The sequence below is a fragment of the Arachis hypogaea genome, chromosome 13 (genome assembly GCF_003086295.3).
Source record: "Arachis hypogaea cultivar Tifrunner chromosome 13, arahy.Tifrunner.gnm2.J5K5, whole genome shotgun sequence".
In the NCBI taxonomy this organism is placed as follows: domain Eukaryota; kingdom Viridiplantae; phylum Streptophyta; class Magnoliopsida; order Fabales; family Fabaceae; genus Arachis; species Arachis hypogaea.
The window spans coordinates 30,030-54,270 of NC_092048.1; the positions used below are offsets into that span (position 1 = coordinate 30,030).

The following is a 24,241-nucleotide window of genomic DNA, read 5'->3' on the forward strand; positions in this document are numbered from 1 at the left end:
AAAAAAACCTAGAAAACCTTAGAAAATCCTAGAAAAACTCTAGAAAACTCCTAGAAAACCATACAAACCCCAGAAAACCCCTAGAAATCCCTAGATAACCCTAGAAAAACACTAGAGAATCCTAGAAAATCTTAGAAAACCCCTAGAAAAACCTAACAAACCCTAAAAAACCCAAAAAAATCCTAAAAAACTGTAAAAACCCTAAAAATTCCTAGAAAACCCTAAGAAAACCCTAGAAATCCCTAGAAAATCCTAAAAAACCCTAGAAAACACTAATGAAACCCTAGAAAAACAAAGAAAACCCTAGAAAACCTTAGAAAAATACTAGAAAACCCTAGAATAACCTTAGAAAACCTTAAGAAAATCCTCGAAAACCCTCGAAAACCCTGGAAAACATAGAAAACTCTAAAAAACCTAGAAAACTCTAAAAAATCATAGAAAACCCTAAGAAAACCCTAGAAAACCTTTGAAAATCCTAGAGAAACCCTAGAAAATCCTAGAAAAACGCTAAAAGACCTTAGAAAAACCCTAAAAATCCTTGAAAAAACCTATAAAACCCTAGAAAACCCTAAAAAAACACTCAAAAATCCTAGAAAATCCTAAAAAACCCTCGAAAATTCTAGAAAATCCTAGATATTCCTAAAAATTCCTAGAAAACCCTTGAAAAACCATAGGCAACGCTAGAAAACCCTAGAAATTCCTAGAAAAATCCTAGAAAACCCTAGAAAAATCTTAGAGAACCCTAAAAAATCCTAGAAAACCATCGAAAACCCTAAGAAAACTCTAGACAACTCTAGAAAAACCTATAAAATCCTAGAAAAACCCTCGAAAACCCTGGAAAACCACTAGAAATCTCTAGAAAACCCTAGAAAAATCCTAGAAATCCTAAAAAATCCTAGAAAACCCTAGAAAAACCCTAGAAAACACTAGAATATCTTAGAAAAAACCCTAAAAAACCATAGAAAACACTAAAAAAACCCTCAAAAATCATTAAAAACCCTAGAAAACACTAGAAAAGACTTAGAAAACCCTAAAAATTCGTAGAAAACCTTAGAAAATCCTTAAAACCCTAGAAAATCCTAGCAAAACCTGTAAAACCCAAGAAAAACTCTAGAAAACCCTAAATAATCCTCAAAAACCCTAGAAAATCATGGAAAATCCTAAGAAAACAATATAAAACCCAAGAAATCTCTAAAAATCCCTAGAATACCCTAAAAAATCCGTAACAAACCCTAGAAAACCATAGAAAAACCCTAAAAAAACCCTTGAAAACCCTTGAAAACCCTAAGATATTCCTAGAAAACGCTAGAAATCCCTAGAAAACCCTAAAAAACCTAAAAAATCCTAGAAAAGCTCAAGGAAACCCTAGAAAATATAGAATACCCTAGAAAACCCTAGAACAACCCTAGAAAATCCTAGATAACCGTAAGAAAATCCTAGAAAACCTAGAAAACTATAAAAACAACCATAGAAAATCCAAAGAAAATCCTAGAAAACCCTAGAAAAACCTAGAAAATCTTAGAAAATCCTAGAAAAATCCTAGAAAACTCTAGAAAACTCCTAGAAAATCATACAAACCCTAGAAAATCCCTAGAAATCCCTAGATAACCCTAGAAAAACACTAGAAAATCTAGAAAATCGTAGAAAACCCCTAGAAAAACTGTAGAAAAACCCTAGAAAACGCTAGAAAAACCTAACAAACCCTAGAAAAACTGTAGAAAAACCCTAGAAAACCCTAAAAAACCCTAAAAAATCCTAGAAAACTTTAAGAAAACCCTAGAAATTCCTAGATAATCCTAAAAAAACCCTAAAAAACACTAGAAAAATATAGAAAACCCTCGAAAACATAGAAAAATCTAAAAAACCGTAGAAAATCCTAAGAAAACCCTAGCAAATCTCTAGAAAAACCTAGAAAACCTTAGAAAACCCTAGAGAAATCCGAGAAAACCCCTACAAAACCCTAGAAAATCCAAGAAAATCGTAGAAAACCCATAAAAGACCTTAGAAAAACTCTAGAAAATCCTTGAAAAACCTATAAAACCCTAGAAAACACTAAAAAAATACTCAAAAACATAGAAAATCCTAAAAAACCCTCGAAAATTCTAGAAAACTCTAAGAAAATACTAGATATCCCTAGAAATCCCTAGAAAATCCTAGAAAAACTATAGACAACCCTAGAAAACCCTAGAAATTCCTAGAAAAATCCTAGAAAACTCTAGAAAAATCTTAGAAAACCCTAGAAAATCCTAGAAAACCATCGAAAACCCTAAGAAAACTCTAGATAACTCTAGAAAAACCTATAAAAACCCTAGAAAAACCAAGAAAACCCCCTCGAAAACCCTAGAAAACCATAAAAAAACCCTCAAAAACCTTAGAAAACCCTATAAGGACACTAGAAAATCCTAGAAAACCATAAAATATCAAAGAAAATCTTATGAAAACCCTCAAAAACCTTAGGAAACCTAGAAAACCCTAAGAAAATCATAGAAAACACTAGAAATTCCTAGAAAACCATAGAAAAATCCTAAAAAACCCTAGAGAATCCTAGAAAAACCCTAGAAAATCCTAGAAAAATCCTAGAAAATCCTAGAAAAGCCTAGAAAAATCCTAGAAAACCCTAGAAAACCCTAGAAAACACTAGAAAACCCTAAGAAAACCCTAGAAAATCCTAGAAAAACCTATAAAACCCTAGAAAACCCTAGAAAAACCCTCAAAAACTCTAGAAAACTCGAAAACACTAGAAAATCCTAGAAAACCCTAAGAAAATCCTAAAAAACTCTAGAAATACCTAGAAATCCCTAGAAAACCCTAGAAAAAACCTAGAAAATCCTAGAAAACCCTAAAAACCCTAGAAAATCCTAAGAAAACACTCAAAAACCGTAGAAAGCCTAGAAAACTCTAAAAAATGTAGAAAACCCTAAGAAAATCCTTGAAAAACATGAAAACCCTAGAATATCTTAGAAAACCCTAGAAAAGCCTAGAAAATCCTAGAAAACCCTATGAAAACCCTAGAAATCTCTAGAAAAACCTAAAAACCCTAGAAAACCCTAGAAAAACCTGAGAGAACTCTGGAAAACCCTAGAAAACCTAAAGAAAATCCTAGAAAATCCTAGAAAACCCTAGAACACCCTAGAAAATCGTAGAAAAATCGTAGAAAAATCCTAGAAAACCCTAACAAATTCCTAAAAACCGTAAGAAAACCCTAAAAAAATAGTAGAAAACCTAAGAAAATTCTAGAAATACCAAGAAAACCCTAAAAAATCGTAAGAAACCCCTACAAAAACCCTAAAAAAACCATAGAAAATCCTTAGAAAACCCTAGAAAACTGCAGAAAACTTTAGAAAAACCCTAGAAAATCCTAGAAAACCCGAGAAAACCCTAGAAAATCATAGAAAAATCTATAAAACCTAGAAAACCCTAGAAAAATGTTTGAAAACCCTAGAAAATCTTAGAAAACCCTAAAAAACCTAGAAAACTCAAAGAAAACCCAAGAAAAACATAGAAAACTCTAGAAAAACCCTAAAAACCCTAGAAAAATCCTAAAAATCGTAGAAAATCCTAGAAAACCCTAAAATACCCTAGAAAATCCTAGAAAAATATATAAAACCCTAGAAAAACCCTCAAAAACCCTAGAAAACCCTAAAAAACCCTCGAAAATCCTAGAAAACTATTGAAAATCCAAAAAAACCATAAGAAACCCTAGAAATTCCTAGAAAATCCTAGAAAACCCTAACAAACCCTAGAAAACCCTATGAAAACCCTCGAAAACTCCAAAAAACCCTAAAAAACCCTAGAAAACCCTAGAAAAACCCCTAGAAATCTCTAGAAAATCCTAGAAAACCTTAGAAAATCCTAGAAAATCTTAGAAAAACCTAGAAAAATCCTAGAAAATCCAAGAAACTTCTAAAAAAGCCTAGAAAATCCTATAAAACCCTAGAAAATCCTAAAAAAACCTAGAATAACCCTCGAAAACCCTAAAAAACTCTCGAAAACACTAGAAAACCCTAGAAAAACCGCTAGAAATCCCTAGAAAAACCTTAGAAAATCCTAATAACCTAGAAAAATCCTAAGAAAAATCTAGAAAACTCTAGAAAACCCTAAAAATCCTAGAAAACTATTAGAAAACCTTAGAAAATCCTAAGAAAACCCTTGATAAACTTAGAAAAACTATAGAAAACCCTAGAAAATCCTAAAAAAACTCTAGAAAACCCTAAAAAACTCTTGAAAATCCTAGAAAACCCTAGAAAACTATAAAAAAATCCTAGAAAACCCTAGAAAAATCATAATTGTCCTTAAGATGCATTACTAATTATCCTTATTTCTTAATTATTTCAAAATTTAGGTTTTAGTGTCATAAGAAAGTACTTTTTTTGTATTGGATTCACTATGAATAGAAATATAGAATCCTTAGAACAATGAAACAACTTTGTATCATTTCTTTTTTGTTTTTAAAAGAGCACCTCATAAATCATTTTGATTAATTGTTTAATTTGTGTCAAATTGATACTTTTCAATTGAGATATCAGAATGTAGTGATTTTAAGAGGAAAATAAAACAATTCTATGTTCTCTTACGAAGATGATGTTGTTTTAGAATTCACTCTCTAGACTGCATCAACTGCAACTATTGAGATTTCTACATGGGAGGTACCTACTACTATTATTTCACTTACTAAATTGGTACATTAAAAAATTAAACTATTTCATACAATTGTATCTTGACGATTACACTTTTATCTTCATTCAAAGTGCTACCATCCATTATCCTTTTTTTTCTCTAATTCTATTTTTCTAGCAATGGCAATATCAAAGAGCGGTGGAAAAAATGATTGGCATGTGATGATCTTTAGTTCTACAATTATATAGTTGACGTAGTGCAAGTAGAGTAGCTTTCTTTTTTTATTTTGTTTTGAAGTGTTAGTTATGTAACCTGACTATGTTAAGTCCCTTTTCTCTCACCCCTCTCTTCTTTCTCTAATCCTAATTCTTCTTCTTTCTTCTCCATTCTTTCTACTTCTTCCTTCTTTCTTCCTCCCTACTCTCACCACCACCGACGGAGTACCATCGGAAATCACCAACTCCGGCCGCTACAATTTTCTTTCCTTTTCTTCTTCCCTTCTTACTCCTCTTCTCTTATTCTTACTCCCATTTATCTCCTTATTTTCATCATCTTTTTAAGGTTTCTTTTCTTCCTCTCTTCTACTTTTTCATTCTTCTTTTATTTATTGTATTTGACTATTTTATTTATTTTTAATTTTATGTTAGCTATGTTATTTATAATTTTTTTTATTTTTTTATCTTGCATTTTTATGTTGGTGTTGAAATTTTATTTAGGTGATTATGTTACTATATCTTAGCTTGTATGTATTATGAGGTGTGCTTTGACAATTAACATCTTATTTTGGATCTCATATACACTTGGATTGATTACCTTACTTTCTATTTTTAATTTGCACACTAAGTGTTTGTGAAAATGTTCTCATGGCATTTTGATTTCTTTTCTATTTTATTCTTACACTTTAATGCCTCTTTTTCACAACCCTTGCAATCCATGTGTATTGAGTTTATTATTCATCAATTGTCATCATAAGAGTGCTCATTATTTTGTTGCATGTGATAACTAATGTTGCTATTGATACTTGAGCTATTCTTCTCATGCTTGTTACTTGCATGCTTTTAACCCTCTTGCATCTAGTTGTTATGATATGCCTTCATGATTTTTATTGATGTCTTCCTTGCATGTTGTAGCTACCATGTATTTAAGACATTCTCTTTTCCTTTGGCATTCATTATTACTTGGCCTTTCTTCCTTCCGGTTTTAAGCTATCTATATTTGACATTCCTTCTCTTTCTTCCTTCTTCAGGATGGCCACCAAGAGAGGAAAAGAGAAGGCTTCTGACAAGACACCGGCAAAGAGAGGAACTAAAAGAGCATCAACTAAGGCGCAACCCTCCACACAGGTCAAGCCACCTACTAAGCGGGTGAAGAGGACCATCCGAGTTGATGAAGCAGAGAAGGCATTTCCTGCACAGGACTACGCACGGTTCACTAACCGTTACTGTGAGCGAATGTTTCCCGTTTAGCAGAAAGAAACTACCATAATGAGCACCTGTGTAATCTTAGTAAGAATTATTACTATATTCTTATAATAATTAAGATATTATCACACGTGTGTAATCTTAGTAAGAATTATTACTACAATAAATTTATTAATAACAATTAATATTAATTATTTTATTTCATTATCATACCAACACATTTTAATAACAATTATTACTACAATCTATTAATAACAATAATTAATTTATTATCATACATCCATAATCTTAATAAAAATTATTATTACACTAATCTCTAACATTATCACTAATATTTTAGTTAAATCAAAATATTTTAAAAATTATTACTAAACTAATATCTAATATTATCACTATAATAAACTACTAACTTCTAATATTATAATTATTATTTTAATTAAATCAAAATATTTAAAAATAAAAATGTACATAATTAGAATGATCAAAATAATTAGTAATATGGAGTTTTAGACGATTGACGTCTTTTATTCTCCTTCTTTTTAACATTATTAAAGGTTAGTGGTTCAATTTTTTTTTTTAAAAGGTCCGATTTCATTTCATCAATAGAAAAGAATGAAAGTAAAAGTAGAATTAAAATATAAAAATTGAAACGAAAGTGAAAGATTAAAAAATGGGGTATTCAGTTTAAAAAATATTCGAATAGGACTCAACAGCATGTATACTTGACACGTGACTAAAAATACAAATTAAACGGTCCAATTTATATATCTGTCCAATTTATATATCTGCCCAACCTCTAATCGAACCGTTCAATTAGGGTAATTCAAATCTTCAAATCAGTCTGTCCGATTCTTTTATTACAGGTTTCACCACATCCGCCTAAAGCCCCTACACTCTCCTATAATCCTGCTATACTCCATGCTTTCCTAATATCAAAAATAAAAAAGTGAACTTTGTTCTGACATTTTACCCATCACAATTATCATATTCCGTTATCCTTAATCTTCTCAATCATCCATTTTCATATATCCTCTTTCCCTTTTCGCTGGCGTTCTTGTTCTTCTTGTTTGTATTTTTTGGGGTGGAAAATGGCGACGAGTATCGGCATTATGGATAGCGCTTATTTTGTCGGCAGAAACGATATTCTCACTTGGATCAACAACCGCCTTCAACTTAACCTCTCTCGCATTGAGGAAGTATTGCCCCTGCAACCTCCTCTTTTCATTTTGTTCTCAAAATTCAGAAATGAGTTTGCTTTACTTTTTGAGAGACCTTTGTCTCTTTCTGCAAGAACCGCAAGGATTGAGGTTTTATTAAGATGATATTCCGAATGAGGTAGAATAATTAAAACTTAAGAGGATTTTGATGCATGGAATCTTGAAATATCGATTGACTGATAATGAATTACTTGATTTGTTAATGTCTTATCGTATCAGTTGCTTATTTCATAAGCCTGTTTTAGCCTGTTTATGTGCTTATGCTCTTGGCTAGGCTGCATCTGGAGCTGTACAATGTCAGATAATGGATATGACATATCCAGGGGTTGTTCCAATGCACAAGGTGAAATATGAATTTGCTTTATATATTCTTTTCTTCTCTCTTGATTTTTATTTTTTTTTAATTTTTCCCTTTAAAATTAACTTTCTAAATTTGGGCTTTTATTCTAGGTGAATTTTGACGCAAAGACAGAATATGATATGATTCAGAATTACAAAATTCTGCAGGAAGTGTTCAACAAGCTGAAAATTGATAAAGTATCTGTTTCTCTCTGTCCCAATATCACATTCTTAAGCATGTTGCGTGTAAATAGTTTCTGTAACTCGAGGTATTCATGGTGTGGTTTTTGGGAAAACTGATGTGAAACTATACCAAACCATTATAAATGGTTTATAATTGTTTTGAAAATCACACCAAATCACTTTTTCACATAGCAAATTGGTTTATTTGAACACCCCTAACTGTAACCATATCGTACCAGGTATATGAATGATGAATGCTACTTGGTATATAATACCAACTTACCAAGTACTTTCAAGTTTCAGTACAGCTTGGTTAGGAATTGTAACTAAAGTTTTGTAATTTCTAAATCATCATCTCTTCTTTATGGTTTCAAACTTTCAATGGTATGATATCCCACCAGTAAAGTTTTAACATGACTTCTAATTAGACTTAATGGTGTGGTTACATTCTAAATCCATTTTAGTGAGAATGCCTTTATTTATTTATTTATTTACTTATTTATTTATTTTGTCCCTCCCTTTTCTTCTATACCTCAATTTACGTCATCATGGTGACCCTACTTGTGAACTACATTTTTGAATGATTATCTTGCTTGGCTAAATCCATATGTGATGTAATGATTTCATAATGTTAGATGCTCAATCTCAATTTCATTGGTTGAATTAGTTTTGTAAAAAGGGTGTGAATGTTAAATGTTGAATGTATTTTCAGAGTATTACTTTATTTCAGGTTGAAAACTAGCAGTAGAAAATACTCTGTCATAATGAATTATTTATGTTTGCATATAATGGGCTGGGTTGACTACCATGTGGCAGCATATTGAAGTTAACAGGCTAGTTAAAGGTCGACCTTTGGACAACTTAGAGTTTCTACAATGGCTGAAACGATACTGCGATTCTGTGAATGGCGGCATTATGAATGAGTATGCTACTCACCCTTACCATCCTCTAAGGAACTTTGGTTATCAATGGTTCTATATTAATTGTAGGATTACTTAAGTTATGACATTTGACCCGAAACTATTGTAAGACACTTGTCAAATGGATATGTTAACTAATTTTTCCACATGCAATTGCACATATTTTCAAGTACTGTGCTGTATCATTTGATCATATACTTTTCCCTTTTGTGTGTAGGAATTATAATCCTGTGGAGCGTAGGTGTAAGGGTGGAAAGGGTGGAACTTCTAAAATTCTGAAGAGCTCAAAATACCTACAAACAAGTGCTATCTATAATGCTGGTTCAGGCGATATGCTGGGTCCCAATAGAATCTCTGGTTGGCTTTTTGGTGACCTCAATCCTCAATCATGCTGCACTTTTCGAGATGCATGTCCTTGGTTTGTTACTCTATTTTTCTTCTCACTTTCTGGGTTTTTGCCTTTTTTTTTCCTGTAGTTCCCAAGCAATCAAAGTCAAGCAGAGGAGCAGGTGGGCCTAATTCTTCAGAAATTGAAGCATTGTCTAAGCAGGTATGAATGTATGATCATTACATTCTCTGTGCATGTGACAATTATAGAACTAGTGATTGATAGAAATCCACATTTTATTTTGCTCAATTATAAATTTATAATTCAGAAATGTATTTTTATTGATGTTTACAATTCAGTGCCTACCGATCCACTTTTTTCTAAACATCATTATAATTTAAATATTTAATATAGTTTGTGTTTTGAATTGAAGTGAACAACTTTCTTGCTTTTCTTTTACTCCTTTAATCTCTGTAACTTCTCTAATTTAGCGTGGCTAGGGATATATTGGGAATAAGAAATGTGACCAAGGAGGCACACTAAAATGGTCAACAGCTTTGCATAGGAGTAGACATGACATATAGCATAATTCTCTTTTAAGCTTTTGATCATAACTGAATTCTAGTCAGATATTATGTAGCTGAAGAAGTTGTTGGAAAATTGTTATTTGTGTGTATTTTATGCAGACATTGTTGATTTTCTTTGTGCTTGCCTCTGATAGTATATCGCATTCCTATGCTTTCATTGTCTAAGTCACCTATCTTCTGTCTTCTATTTCTCAGGTTACTGATCTCAATCTCTCGATGGATCTCTTGGAAAAAGAAAGAGACTTTTACTTTGCAAAACTAAGGGATATAGAAATTCTTTGTCAAGCCGCCGAAGTGGAGAATGATACTGTAAGAATTTTGATGAAAGCTTATGGGGTATTTATTTTTATGATTATGTCTAACTTCTGTGTGATTCAGGAATATATCATATTCCATTGTTGTGATTTAGTTAATCGTTTTCTTTCACTTAATTTTCACATTGGAAGTTCTTGCTTTAAGATTTCTAGTTTTGACATTGGCAATTTAACTCTTATTTTTTATTTGTGGAAGTTCTTTCATTTATAGTTGACTTGTTTGATTTGTGGAGTGGATAAGGTATGGTTAGTCCTCCTTGAGTTATAAGTTTGTATCTCTGGACAAAGAGAAAGTTTTTTGTTAAACTTTGCAACTTCACTATTGTTTTCTACCTGCGTATACCTTCTTGTGTTTCTACCACTGATTTAAATATGGCAATGTTCATAATCCATGTCTACCTTATTGAAGCTGTATTTTTCACTTTGGTATAATAGGGTTGAATAACGGTGTTATGTATTGGTATTTGAAACCGCTTTCAGTTTTACTCTCTTTTTCTTTTGAATCTGTACCTAAAATCTTGATTAGCAATCCAAAATAAGCGAAGATAATGGGGAATCATAAACTATTTAAACATCAGGGATCGTTAAATAAACCTTAATTTGCTTCATCTTTTATATTCAGATGTCTGTAGCAATTAGGAAGATTTTATATGCTACTGATACAAAGGAATCAGCACTAGATGAAGCCCAGGATTACCTTAACGAAAACTTCAATGCTGCTGACGATGAAGAGGAAGCTGAAGCTGCAGATGAAGAAGCTGCAGCTAAGGAAGAAACCAAAGCCTGATTGTTGCTGAAAATGTATCCCATGGCGGGGTCTTTGACTAACTGGTCTCCGTCTGTGATGAAGGATTGATAAAGGTTCCTGGTGCCATTGCTATAGAATGGCGTTTGCTGACATGGTTGTAGCTGCTCTGCTTGCTTGTGACGCTTTTGTTCTCTCCTTGTAAGCATGGATGGGAGGTCATGTCACCGTCCTTCTCATCTTTTTAGTTGAATATGACTTTAATGAGCTTTTCGTCAGAAATTTATTTAATGGAATTGGGTGTAACCCTTGTGTACTGGAGACTGTCCACTCTGAATTCTGAATTCTCAAGTGCAATATCTGAAATAGTAGTTCTGATCCATTCAACAAGACTCCATTGCTTTTTTAACGTTATTATTATTAGGCCGGTAGATACCCAATTTTTTCAAGGACTTTGAGGCTCTAATAGACAAAAAAAAAAAAAAAACTTTTTTGCTTTTTAATATTTAATTTTATGTGATTGATTAGTCTTTTTGTCAATGATCTCTCTTTAAAATATATTTCTGTGATATCTTAATTACTAATATATCTTCTATTTAATTTTTATAGTTTAAAATAATTTAAAAATTACTAAATATTTATTAGTTTTATAATGTAGATTTAGCTAATGTATTTGAAAAAGGTAACAAAAAATATAAAAAAAATAAACGATATTGACAATTATCCTTAAAAGACAACGAAACTCTCAACAAAAATGAATTTGTCAATTTTAGTTGGTTATTAATAGATAAATTAACAATTTAGTATGTCATGTAGGTTTATTTTAATAATACAGAGAAAAAAATTAATAGAGGAATTAATTAGTCTCATAGAAATAAATACCAAGAACTAAAAAGAGTATTTTTTTAGGGTCTCATTATCTTTTAAAATAATCGTCAGGGCGTTTAGAATTTTTTTTTCCTCTTATTATTAATTATGCAAAATATGCAAAGGAACTCCAAAGGATCTCAACTAGCAACAAAAAGAAAGAAACACAGAAATTATTGAGGCTACTGACAATTCATCAGGACAGTAGCAACCAGTCCAGGCAGTTGGACAACCGATGTTATGTGACCTAAGTTTATAATGTTCGTGGTTTTAAGTATTTTATATAAAATTAACGGGGTTTAAGAGTCCTGTTCAAAATATTTGAGGGTTTAATTGTTTGGAGAAAAAAATCGATTAAAGGATAAATGGTTTCGAAAAAACTGTGACTGATACGTAAAAAGTTACGTGACATGTAAGAATGTTGTCGCCTCGTTTTGCCGAAAAGTTTCACACAAGGACTAAAATGTCCAATGAAAATGATGGATAAGAATTGCGATGGTATTTTTTTTTAAATGAGATTTTATTCTTAATTTATTGAGTTTAATGATAACAATTGTTAAAGTAATGAAGGAATTTAATTTTAATACATGTTAGTATAAAATAATTTTATATGTGTATTTAATATTTAATTATATAATATTATATTAGTAAAAATAATTATTTTTTATATCAATTGTGTAAATAATTATTTAAAAAAATAAATAAAATTAAATAATTATTAAAATATTTTATATTTTTAATATATTGAAATTTAATTCATAATGAATATATCTAATGAAAAAAATTTTGATAAAATTATTATTTAAATTTTAGACTCAAAAATCTTTAATCCTACATTATCGTATACAACTATTGTTGTTTTTCCCAAAACAATAAAAGTATGTGAAATGAAATGAGTAAAGAAGCGGAGATGGAGAAACTAAAGACGGTCACGAAGAGAGAGAACCACTCTTTTGAGTTGGCATTTGGCAAAAGCGTCCACGAAAGCGGAGTTTCCAATTCAGTACAGTAATAATGCCATTAAATTTCTTATTCTGCGCTTGAATTCCACGGGGCCACCAACAGGCAACCTTTTCAAAATTGAATCCCACAAGGAAAAAGAATCAAATGATAATATGATATTAGAAGGTTTAGGGTAACATTTTTATTGAAATTTAGTCAGCACTTAATTATTAAAATAAAAATAGATAATTTTATATTATTAAATATTATTTTATATTATTAAAAATATTAATAATGTGTTATATATCATAAATTTTATTGGCTTTAATATTCTTCATATGATATTAAAAAAATTTAGGAGACAACAATTTTTTTAAATTTTGATCAACATATAACTAGTAAAAAAAAAATGAGTTATTGGCTGAAATTTTATACCAATTTTACACCATTAAAATTATTATTAATACTTATTTAATGACTATAAATCACAAAAATTATTGATTCCTAACCTTGTTCGTGATATCAATGTTAAAAGAGAAAAAGAAGAAAGAGCATACAAAATTATTTTTCGAGAAAAAGGAAATTAAAGAATAAACTTGTGAGAGGAGAGTAGTCCCTGTCCCAAGTCCCAAGTCCCGAAGTGAGATCATTTTTGTTCTCCCTCCAAAATCCGTCATTCAAAGTTTGAAAAACTGAAATGGGATGCGTATCTTCAAACCTCCTCAACCATGAAGACGACTTCGCCCAGCTGGGTACCTCCGCACTCGGCGTTGGCCACCACATCGTGTCCCTCACATCCACCACCTATGGCCTCCTCACTCTTGACCCACCCTCCTCCACCACCACCCCTTCCACCCTGTCCGAACCTCCAGAGGTCATCAACTCCTGGGAGCTGATGGAAGGCCTCGACGCCGACAGCTTCCGCTTCTCTCCACTCCCACTCCCTCCCCCAAAACCCAAACCCAAACCCTCCTCCGAGAAAGAGAACCTGGACCCCTTCGAGAGGATATGCCCTCCCAGCGGCGAGAACAGAGTGGTGATCTACACCACCACCTTGAGGGGAGTGAGGAGCACCTTCGAGGCCTGCTGCGCTGTTAGGACGGCTTTTGAGGCCTTCGGGGTGTCCTTCTGCGAGCGTGACGTGTCCATGGACAGCGGCTTCAAGCAGGAGCTGAGGGACCTTCTGAAGGGGAAGGAGAGGGAGGAAACGGTGCCTCCCAGGGTGTTCGTCAAGGGCTTCTATGTGGGTGGCGCCGAGGAGATGCTGAGGGTGGCGGAGGAGGGACTGCTGGGGGAGCTGCTGGAAGGCCTTCCGAGGAAGAAGATGGGTGCTGTGTGTGACGGCTGCGGGGACATGAGGTTCTTGCCCTGTTTCCGGTGCAACGGCAGCTGCAAGACAGCGGTGCTCCTCAAGGAAGAAGGCCACAAGGGGAGGACAGTTGTCATCAAGTGTGCTCATTGCAATGAGAATGGCTTAGTGGTATGCCCAATTTGTAGCTAACTTCTTCCACTGCCACTATGTTATAGACAAATCGATCATCTGCTTTTTGTTCATATTATTATCATTTCCGATTCCCATGCTTGTTTCTAATACTTGTAATGGTGATGTGGCTCAGTTCACCATTCTTCAAATCATATCAAGCTCTAAACAGATCATCTTCCTTCCTTGATTTCCTGTTCTCTCACTATAATATCTTTCAGTTTTGAAGGTTTATATAATTGATCTGTCCAAACTTAGTCTACTGTTGACTGATTATTGAGCATGCCTCTGCCCCGGCTACAAAAATCATTCTTTACATTGAATAGTATTAACTATTAAGAGTCCCTTCTTTGGAAAAAACTTTGTCCAGGAGATAAAATGAAAGAGTTTAAGGAGCCAACTTTTTTCAAATTACTTTTTTTTTATCTTAACTTCTGCATCCTAAATCTTCAATATTCAATCCTAAACCTTAAATCCTAATTTCTAAAACCTAAACCTTCCAAAATATGAGAGTTAAAAGATAACAACAACAAAAAAATGGCTGGCTAATTAAAAATTAGTTCTCTATATTTATTGAAATAAAAGCTATAACAATATGACTAGTGGGTTGCAATTCACCGACTACTTGACTTGGATTGCAGTTTCATGTAGTGATAAACCTTGCAGTCCCTGAAGTTATTGATCTAGAATTAATTGATGAGTAAAAAATCCAGCAAGAGTGCAAACTTATAGCGATGACCAATTCGATTTGTCTGGAAGCCTACTCGTGTTTGACATGGTGATGACTGAAATATGTTTCTTGTATTGCATACATGGATTGAGGTTTCTCTTTTTGGTTTCTTGTTACTAAGACAGAACACGTTTAAGCATGGATGGGCTGATCTTTCCAATATGCGATCGTGTCACCACCCTTTCCATCTTTTCCATTGAATGAACTTTGCTTTTAAAAATTCAATGGATTTGGGTGTAACCCTAGTGTTTCTTTAGTATGTGGTGGAGTCTCTCCACTCTGAACTCTGCATTCTCAAGTGTGACGTCTGAAATAGTAGTTCTGATTCAAAAAGACTATTGCTTTTCTTAAGTTATTAGCCAGTTGTTCGTCTCCACAAAAGGTTAAAGAAAGTTTCCTGAAAATTTTGGCCAAGCCTATACCATTGTCGGACATCAAATGTTTGAGCATAAATTGTCAAGTGTTTCAATTAATTTAGTGAATCTCTGAAGCAATGAAAACGATTTTAAAAATAATGAATCATGTCTAACAGAAGAAAGAAAAATCTTGAAATGATGTTGCTGCTGCTCTCGAGATGAACAATTGACTCTATTTTCAAGCGAATCCAATAAATTGAAAAGGATTGAATGATTTCAGTAAAAGGATTATGCCCAACAACCTAATCTTTGTTGTTGCATTATCTAAGGTGGCGAGTGGCGACATCGAGGTGCCAAACCTTCTCGTCGATGTGAGCTCTTGGGGAAGATCAGCCCTTTTTGAAGAATGTTAATAAATTTCAAAATCCATTTCGTTGTCCAGTATCAACTGATCATTTTTTATTCTTTTTTTATTGATTCTTTTTTGATTGAGATGTATGGATTCATGGGTCTATGTGCCCCTTAGGTATTCTCTACCTACCCACCGGTATCGGTTTCGGGTTCCCGTTCGACTTGCATGTGTAAGGCATAGGTATAGGAAGAAGCCCGGTCAAATAGAAATCTTTTCTTTCGACCATTTTTCGATTGTTAATACGATATATAAGGACCGCCTAGAATTCGCTCCCAAAAATATAGCCCCCTATCGTCAATTTCACCAGCCTACCCTATCTTTTATTTCATTTCATCGGCAATAATAAAAAAAAACTTTTTGAATTATGGGACAAGAAAAAGAATTGAATAAGTAAATTTAGCATCTGATGATTGAGTCGATTCCATGATTCTAAGTTTATTCGATACCTGATCAGACTGGAATAGGGTTATTAAAATCATGACCAGAGGCGAGTCCATAAATATACTCCCGAAAAATAAGTGGGTATAGGAAGTTCTGTTGACGAGATCTATCAGGTTTATTTGTCTATGTCTTTCTGAGTCTCTTCCTTTTTGCGTATGGCATCGCGGCATCGCCACTTCCTTTTGCAGCATCCACTAATTCGGAACTTAATTTGAAAATCATATTATACTTATTGAATCTGATATAGTTACACGAATATAATTTAGTAGCAATGAGAGAGTATTACGTGACACATTTTGATTATTAAATTAGTAATGTAATAAGTATATTTTAATTTTAATATTTTAATTTTAATTTTATTTCAATTATAATTAAAAAAATACATGATGTATATTTTTTTGTTGTCAAATTTATAATTAATTATTATTAATGACATATAAAAGAGATAAAATAGATGAAAGAGAAAGATAAAAAAAATCCTTAGTTTTAGAAAAAAAAATATTTAAGGGCAACAATCATATACATTAAGATGATGAAAAAATTTATTTTCAAAATAAATATTATACATAAGAGAGACTCGTAAGTCGTAACAATCAAGAAGTTAAAACTAAAGGGTTATGAATATCCTATTATCGCAAACAAAATCACTTTATTGACAATCATCCTTAAACCTAACAATTGGATCTTATATCTTGTTCATTAATGATAATAGTAATTCAACTAAATGTAACATGATCACATAATATGAAAATTGCTTTTTTTTTTTTTAAAAAAATATATAAGTCCTTGACTTTTTTATTTATGAATATTTAAGTCTTTTAAAATTTAAAAATATATTTAAATTTTTAATATTTTTAAAATATAGACATATTAATTTTTTATGTTCACAAAAATTAAACGCAACTCTCATTGTACTGATCTAGTCAATACGAATGTACACATAGAAAATTTTTTAAAATGAGACAAATTAGACTCCAAAACTTAAATATATTTTAAATTCTCAAAAACTTATATATCTATAGACTAAAAGGTTAAGAATCGATTTGTCTTTTTCTTAAAAACTAAATAACTATTTAACTAACACCAAACTCAAAACATATTCCTCTACGCCCCTTGAAAACCATCAACCATGTGATAAAGAGGAATTTATAAATATTTCTTTTAATTCTCTATTTAAGATCAAAATACTATATTTATCATAAAAGCTATCTCATCACAATCTCTTCTTAATAATTCCTCAAAAATACCTTTTTAATATCACATTTTAGTAACTAGTCAGGAGAGTTGAGTTTAGGTGACTTAATACATACCAAATATAACTTGTTATTTATCTATAATTTAAAAAAGTACAACCCTTCAAAATCAAAGGACAAAAAAAGAAAAAATAAATACAAGGTCTAAAGTTTAAATTGGAATATTGGATAAACAAAGTTAAAGAAATTAATAAAAAATAATAAGACAACAGATAAGAAAAATTGAATAACAATAATCATACAACGTAGATAATTTATCGACTACAGTTGTATTTTTAAACCATTCAAAGTTTCTAACAAATATTACACTTACGCAGTTACGCTAATGGCATTAGTCGTTAGAGACACTCAGAAATTGAAACCGTTCACGCTCTCCTTGCATGAGATAGCCTAAATCACAGGATCCATCAATGGTGGCTTGGAGTGAACATGGTGCTCACTGGGAAAGGGATCGAAATTCGAAACTAAGAAGATCCACACTCCATAGCTGCTACCTTGGGCAGGGACTCTAATTCATGTAATTTACAATACAATCTTGTCAAGGAAAGAACCAAAAAAAGAGTAGATTTGAAGACTATAATTTAAGATAATAATGACAATAATAGGACTAAATGATAAAATTGCAAACTCTAAAATTAGGAGAAAATTACAACTCTTTTCTTTACATGAGTAAACTATTAAAATGACACTCTGAAAGTTTATATCAACAAAAAAATCACAAAAGATGCTAACGATAAATAAATTTTTGAAAAATTTAAAAGCACGACAAATTTTTTAAAAAAAATTAGTATAAATTACCACATTTTTTAAAAATAAAAAAAATCAAAAGATCAAATTTTACTCCAAATTCTTTTTCTTACACCTAAATATTTATTCAAATATTATCACAAAAATTCAGATTAACTGGATGAGCCGTTTACTAAATACAATTTTTTTGTCAATTACAACATATAATAATTATTGATTAGTTTTATCCCATTTTCGAATCATTTATGAGCCGTTTTGTTGATAACATTTAATTGGTAGTTAACCCTTTTTATGATGGTAAAAATTACATTCATACAAACAAAACCAAATTACAAACAAAAAACCTAACTAACGGTTTTCTCTCGCTAATTACACTCTAACACATTCACTAATTATTATGTTTTTGCTCACTTATTCACTCTGCAATTTAACAAAATTAAACATACGGCCACTAATGTCTTCGGCACCAGGCGATTTCATGTCTCCAAGGCCCAAGCTCTCACCCAGCTAGACAAACTCCAAAGTACATGCAATTAGAAGTGTTTTTGGAAACATTGTTCCATTCCAATAACTCTGCTTAATGCTTACGTTAATCACAGTGAGCTTGTACTGTTGTCACCTGCAACCCAATACCGCTTGACTGCAAACAAAACCTTCTCTGAAACCAATGGACCATCCTCGTTATCCACCATTCTCGTTTTCCACCTCATTCCTCTCACAATTCTCTTCACCCGCATTAGCACGCCAACATCATCTCGAATTATTACAGCTCCTTCAGGCCGTAATATACGATCCATCTCCAATAAAATGTCTTCTGCGCCGCACCTGTATTCATGGTTTGAGTCAGGCAAAACCAGAACTTCGTATGAACTACTTTGGCTGCTAAGTGCTATTTGCATATATGTGTGTGCGTGTGTGTGTGTAAATTGCAATGAAAAACAATTTACTCATTCTTGTATAAGCTGAAAACAGCATTTGCATGGATTAGGTCATAGGTCCTGGGATATGTGGAGAAGGCTTCGCACCTGGCAGAAAATAAAAAAATTATCAAACTGAACAAGGTTTTTTTTTTTTTTCATCCCCTCCGTTTCCAATTCACACGGTATAAAAAGCATAACTAGTGATAAGCCAGCAAGACTCAATAGACTATCTATAAAACCACTATAATAAATAGAATTTGCAGGGACAGAAAGTAAAAAATAAGTATAGGAAATAAGATAACTTCTGATTAGTCAATATTAATTCTCACTTTTTGAAGAGTTTAGAGTTAGAATTCAGTGTTTACGGTTTAAAATTTTAGATTTATGATTTAGAGTAAATGGATACTCCAAAAAAAATTGTTGTTATTAGTTGAAAAATAGTTAATTCGCTAATTTAACTCGAAAATGGAAAAAAAAAAAAAAAAAAAAAAGAAAAGGACACCTCAACAAATAAGTTACCAATCGTGATAAATGCCAATCAATCCACGCTCAAATATAACACCAAGGTTAGCTTTCTCTGCGATTGTAGGCACAACATTCATAACCCATAATTTCGGAGAGTCCATGGCAGCAGCAAAACTCCCCAGACCAGCATTCATGTCCATTATGTTGCGATACCTTCCCGAGTCAATGATTTTGTTGACCCGCTTATAAGCGTTTACATGCTTCTTCCATGATCGATTATCATCCTCAAATATCTCTACAGATAGACCAGGAACAGATCCACTTGTTATTCTGGAAGGAATAGCATTGAGTCTCTCTGGGAATGGCTTCCACGAACCATTAGTTTTAGTAGGAGTTATACAATTTTCCATCTTTTTGTACCTACACAGTGTCAGAGCTTTCAGATTAAGATTACAACCATAGTCCTACCTCGTTCAAGTTAGGGGACTAACACTATGCTAGAGATCTACACATATAAAATCTCTTGAAAGGCCTTGCATTGCTTCTCAACTACTTAATTATCTTGAAAGATGCCATTTACCAGCCAGGAAATAGTTCTTGCAAATAAATATAAAATACATTTCAAAAACTTGTTTAACATAAAAAAGAAACATAAATCCAAACTCCTTGTATTCTTCGAAACACAAGCCTTAGGAAATAAGCTTGGGATTAATAACTTAGAATAGAAAATGCAGCCGGGGAATCAAATTGTAAATATTCATAACGTATGGACAAGAGGTGTTGGTTATAAGCGGTTTCTTGAGGTGTTGCCATAGGTGATAAGAAGATGGTCCTCTAGTATCTTAGGCATGGTAACCATAGTCAACATAGTAGTCCTCTTATTTGTATTGTAATGCATATTTTCCTTCAGAGTTAACACAAAAAATGGTGTATCTAATTGTCTGAACATAAATCATCAAATTGGAAATAAGTAATCCATGGAAGAGAAAGAGAAGGGAAAAAATATTGATGAAATGATATGAGAAAGAAAAATACCAGACATCACTGGCATTTGTAGCATCACATGTTGAAGATTGAGCTTCTTGTTCAGTGCATTCATCAGTATTTAATCTTTTTCTCCATATAGCGATTTCACCCTTCTCATGTCTCTTTTCCCAACAAAGAAGTTTAGCAATATCCTCAATCTGCCTTTGCTCCTCCTCAAGCTCATCTTCAGGACGCTGCCATGCTCGGTAGCTATTCCTCCAGCTGATTGGAGGGCCAGAAAGGATCCAGTAACCACCAGGTCTAAGAACTCGATCAACCTCCTTCATATATATACCATCTAACAATTTTTTTGAATTCAAATAATTTTATGAATTTTGCTTCTTTTAATGAACCATTGAACAATAAATAAGAAAACATGAAAAAAAAAAAACAATGAATTAAAAGAAGAAAGATATAATAATCTATTAAGGACAACAATGATTTGAAGATCATCATCTTATATAAATAAATAGGACATAGTTTTCGTACTTGAAGTTATCTTAGGTTGTCTAAGGTCAATGTGATCAAATAAAGTAGCCTACAAGCTAACCTTTAAATTGTTAATTTCAAATTAAACATATGTCTCAGCAAAAACCAAAGTAGTCATGAAATATAGAGTTTTGAAACATGTAATGCATGAATGTCTCATTAAAAAAAATGTTTCATCTATAGAAGCCTTGATCGCCTGTGGAATCATTTCCTTAAGTGATAGCATGAGATTTATTAGGTGAACTAAAAGAAATGTTTATTGTCCTGTGTCAGAGATATGGTAGTTATCTTACCATTTCCACCCCATGGAATCAAACAGCGAGAACAATGTGCCATGTCAAATGATCCAGAAGGGAAAGGCAACATGATGGTTCCAAGAACGCCAATGATAGCCGGAACACCTCTTTCTAAAGCAAATTGCACTTGTGCTTCATGAGAGTCCCTTGGTGCAATTGACATTGTAACAACATTTTTCTTAAACAGGTATGCCCCCCAACTAGCAACCTACCATCACCAATAACCATCAAATGAGCTAGGATATAACACCTACTGCACATATAGTATAAGAGCTCAAAATTTTGCATGGAAGAAGCATTTAGAAGTAGAAGGAACCAAGATAAAAGCTTATAATTAATTATTAAGTGAAAACTTAGAATTCCTTCATGTAGATGAGAAATGCAAGAATAAAACAGAACAAGGAATGCCGACTCACCCCACAACCAGTATCTAAAGCAGTTCTAACCATGCCATTGTCGAGTGGAATAACAGATGCTAGTTCATCAATATAAGCATCAGCACCTTGGGGAAACTGTGTGCCTCCACCAGGAAACCTGAAAACATTTCCTTCATATTGTATCCAGTTTTGCACAGCCTTCTCGACTGTCAAGCTCTTGTAAGGGGCATTCGCATAGGGAACATAATCACGGCTCTTGGGCCATGGAAATGGGGTTGCATATCCTCTAGGAGCTGGTATGAGACAATAAAGTTTTTCTTCTTGAGGAGGACAATGCCTTTCTCTATACATCATATTTTCGCGGGGGAATGTCATTGCTCGTCTTTGATCATGACAAGGAGTATAATCAATGTATTGATCATCACATGGCTTGAACTCCTTGACTCCTCCTTCGGGAGCATCAGGCGCTCCAGCTTCACCATCGCGATGGGATTCATAGCTAAGATCACTCAGAACACTGCAATCCGTTTCTCTGTTAATTGCCACCGCTATGCTGTCTCCCTTTCCAAAACCACTCCGCTGCCATACACCTAATATATAGAAGAAAGCACACAAGCCAACTGCCGTGAAAACAGGCATGGGACCCTTATTGTTTCTGTTGTCTCCCGGGTTCCCTTTTGTAACCATGATGGATCTTTATTATCTCCAAACCGACATGAGTTGCTACATTGTTCCATTGAAATACATTAATGCACGCATCAAACGTGAAATGCTCTAACTGCTAAGAAGCCCTCTTAGAGAAAGCTATTTTTCAACACCAAGGTTGGTTAATTCAGAAGACAGTAAGTGCTTATTTCATTTCAAAATCTAAAGGGAATGATCATGCAACAAAAACAATAATGAGATAATCAACAAATTTATTTTATATAAAGCCCAGAAGGTTACTAGTGGATAATGATTATGACAAATAAATCGTGGGTGGGACCTTACCTTGCAAAATCAAGTTTAAGACTTGATGATTGGGCAGTTGGTCGAAGATGGAGAAAGGAAAGGAAAGGAAAGGAAAGGAACAACCCTCTGTGCAGAGAATGAAAAGAACAAAACAGTGAGGGAAGATCTGAAACAAGCAGAGGAGTTCGTAGTCTTCCTTTTGTTTGGAATGGCAGAAAGAGGAGGAGTGGATGATTGGGTTGAGCTGGCTGTGTTTGTGTGTACTTGCTTATCTTACGCTATGTCCGTCAAAATTCAGAAATGTTTATTGCCTTCGAAAAATACGAGGTCTCTGCTTTGTTTCCTCACTCCTTGTTCGGAATGTTTCGTTAATTAGTGGATGCTTTAAAAACAGAATCTTGGTATCATATGCTAAAAGGCAAGTATCATGAAAGAAAATATTTACTAAAATTTTAGTATAAGTTTTTAGGACATATTTGATAGGGCAATGTACCTATATAAAATGAAAGAGAGAAATTTTTGTGCTTGTTTGGGTGTTATTTTTTGATAAAAAAAGATCTTTTTATCTGATTATAATATTTGTAAAGTGACTATGTGCATGTCCTCTTTTTTATTATTATATAAACTGTGGGAGCTAATCACAGTTTTAAATTTGTGTATAAACCGTGAGAGCCTGGAACGATTTTCACTTAGGATTGTTTGAGCATAAACTGTGGCTGCGCACCACGGATTGTGAAGGGAAATTGCGAGCCATAAACCGTGCTTGGTCACCATGGTTTATGAAGAAAAAGCTATGTGCATAAAATCTTGTTGACTACCACGGTTTATGCTTAGAGTAGTATAAATACATAATTGTTTTTTTTTTCAAAGATAAATATTATTTTATTAATATAAAATAAAAGTGTTTCCATAAAGAAGTACAAAAGAATTGGGTATTTCCATTTATCATCAGCTGTGACTGAAAGACTAAGAGCTTAAAGAAGAGTAATACATAATTGTTATTATTATTATTAATTTTATTTTTATTATTATTGAGAGTTGTTAGTATTATTATTATTGTTGTTAGTATTATTATTCCTGTTGGTATTGTTATTATTATTATTGTTGTTATTGTTAATGTTATCGTTATTATTATTCATATTGATGTTATTGTTATCCTTCTTAGTAATTATTGTTATTATTATTGTCGTTATTATTATTGTTATTATTTTATTATTATTTAATTTTATTTAAATAATTAGATTTTTAAATTATAAAATTTGTATTAGTTTGTAATTTAAATTTTAAATAGACATAATTTAAATTAATTATTTATAAAATTGTATGTATTCGTATTATTTTATACTCATATGATTAATTATATTTATTCGATTTTTAAAAAATATCAATGATTAATTTTTTTTATTTAAATACATTCATATTATTTTCAAATTAAAAGAATATACTTATTTAAAATAATATGAGTACGTTAATTTAAATTTAAAAAAATTTAAAATAATAAGAATATGTTTATTTAAAATAATAAAAATATATTTATTTAAATTAAAAAATTAAATAATAAGAATACATTTATTTAAAAAAAATTTAAAATTTTAACATATTTCAAAATTTTAAGATATTTTTAAATTTTTTAAATAAATGTACTATTATTATTTTAATTTTTTAATTTAAATAAACATATTTGTATTATTTTAAATAAACATCTTCTTATTATTTTAATTTTTTAATTTAAATAAACATATTTGTATTATTTTAAATAAATATATTCTTATTATTTTAAAATTTTTTAAATTTAAATTAACGTACTCATATTATTTT

At 32.1% G+C, this 24,241-nt stretch overlaps 3 protein-coding genes across 5 annotated transcripts; 2 read left to right on the forward strand and 1 right to left on the reverse strand.

The window, feature by feature from the left end:
* Positions 1 to 6,845: 6,845 nt before the first annotated feature.
* Positions 6,846 to 11,061, forward strand: LOC112736170 (microtubule-associated protein RP/EB family member 1A). Of its 2 annotated transcripts, none has more exons than XM_072210971.1 (8): positions 6,846 to 7,373; positions 7,530 to 7,598; positions 7,706 to 7,792; positions 8,594 to 8,700; positions 8,915 to 9,054; positions 9,174 to 9,247; positions 9,808 to 9,921; positions 10,549 to 11,061. In XM_072210971.1, the coding sequence occupies exons 2-8, from the start codon at positions 7,560 to 7,562 to the stop codon at positions 10,711 to 10,713; spliced, it is 726 nt and encodes a 241-aa protein (XP_072067072.1). In that variant the 5' UTR covers positions 6,846 to 7,373; positions 7,530 to 7,559; the 3' UTR covers positions 10,714 to 11,061. The 2 variants fall into 2 exon arrangements, with proteins under 2 accessions (XP_072067072.1, XP_025641291.1); XM_025785506.3 differs by having other exon boundaries at positions 6,846 to 7,234.
* Positions 11,062 to 13,058: 1,997 nt separating this feature from the next.
* Positions 13,059 to 14,150, forward strand: LOC112736171 (uncharacterized protein At5g39865). Its single transcript, XM_025785508.3, has one exon. The coding sequence runs from the start codon at positions 13,178 to 13,180 to the stop codon at positions 13,979 to 13,981; it is 804 nt and encodes a 267-aa protein (XP_025641293.1). The 5' UTR covers positions 13,059 to 13,177; the 3' UTR covers positions 13,982 to 14,150.
* A 4,002-nt stretch (positions 14,151 to 18,152) lies between these two features.
* LOC112736168 (probable methyltransferase PMT2) lies at positions 18,153 to 22,804 on the reverse strand. 2 transcript variants are annotated; one of them, XR_003168731.3, is made up of 7 exons: positions 22,463 to 22,804; positions 21,512 to 22,195; positions 21,093 to 21,303; positions 20,320 to 20,608; positions 19,322 to 19,704; positions 18,847 to 18,924; positions 18,153 to 18,724 (listed from the first exon to the last, which is right to left on the reverse strand). XR_003168731.3 is itself a non-coding variant. In XM_025785504.3 (7 exons), exons 2-7 carry the CDS (start codon positions 22,157 to 22,159, stop codon positions 18,493 to 18,495), a joined length of 1,824 nt encoding a protein of 607 aa, XP_025641289.1. In that variant the 5' UTR covers positions 22,160 to 22,195; positions 22,463 to 22,804; the 3' UTR covers positions 18,153 to 18,492. The 2 variants fall into 2 exon arrangements, 1 of the variants encoding a protein (XP_025641289.1); XM_025785504.3 differs by having other exon boundaries at positions 19,339 to 19,704.
* Between the last annotated feature and the right edge of the window lie 1,437 nt (positions 22,805 to 24,241).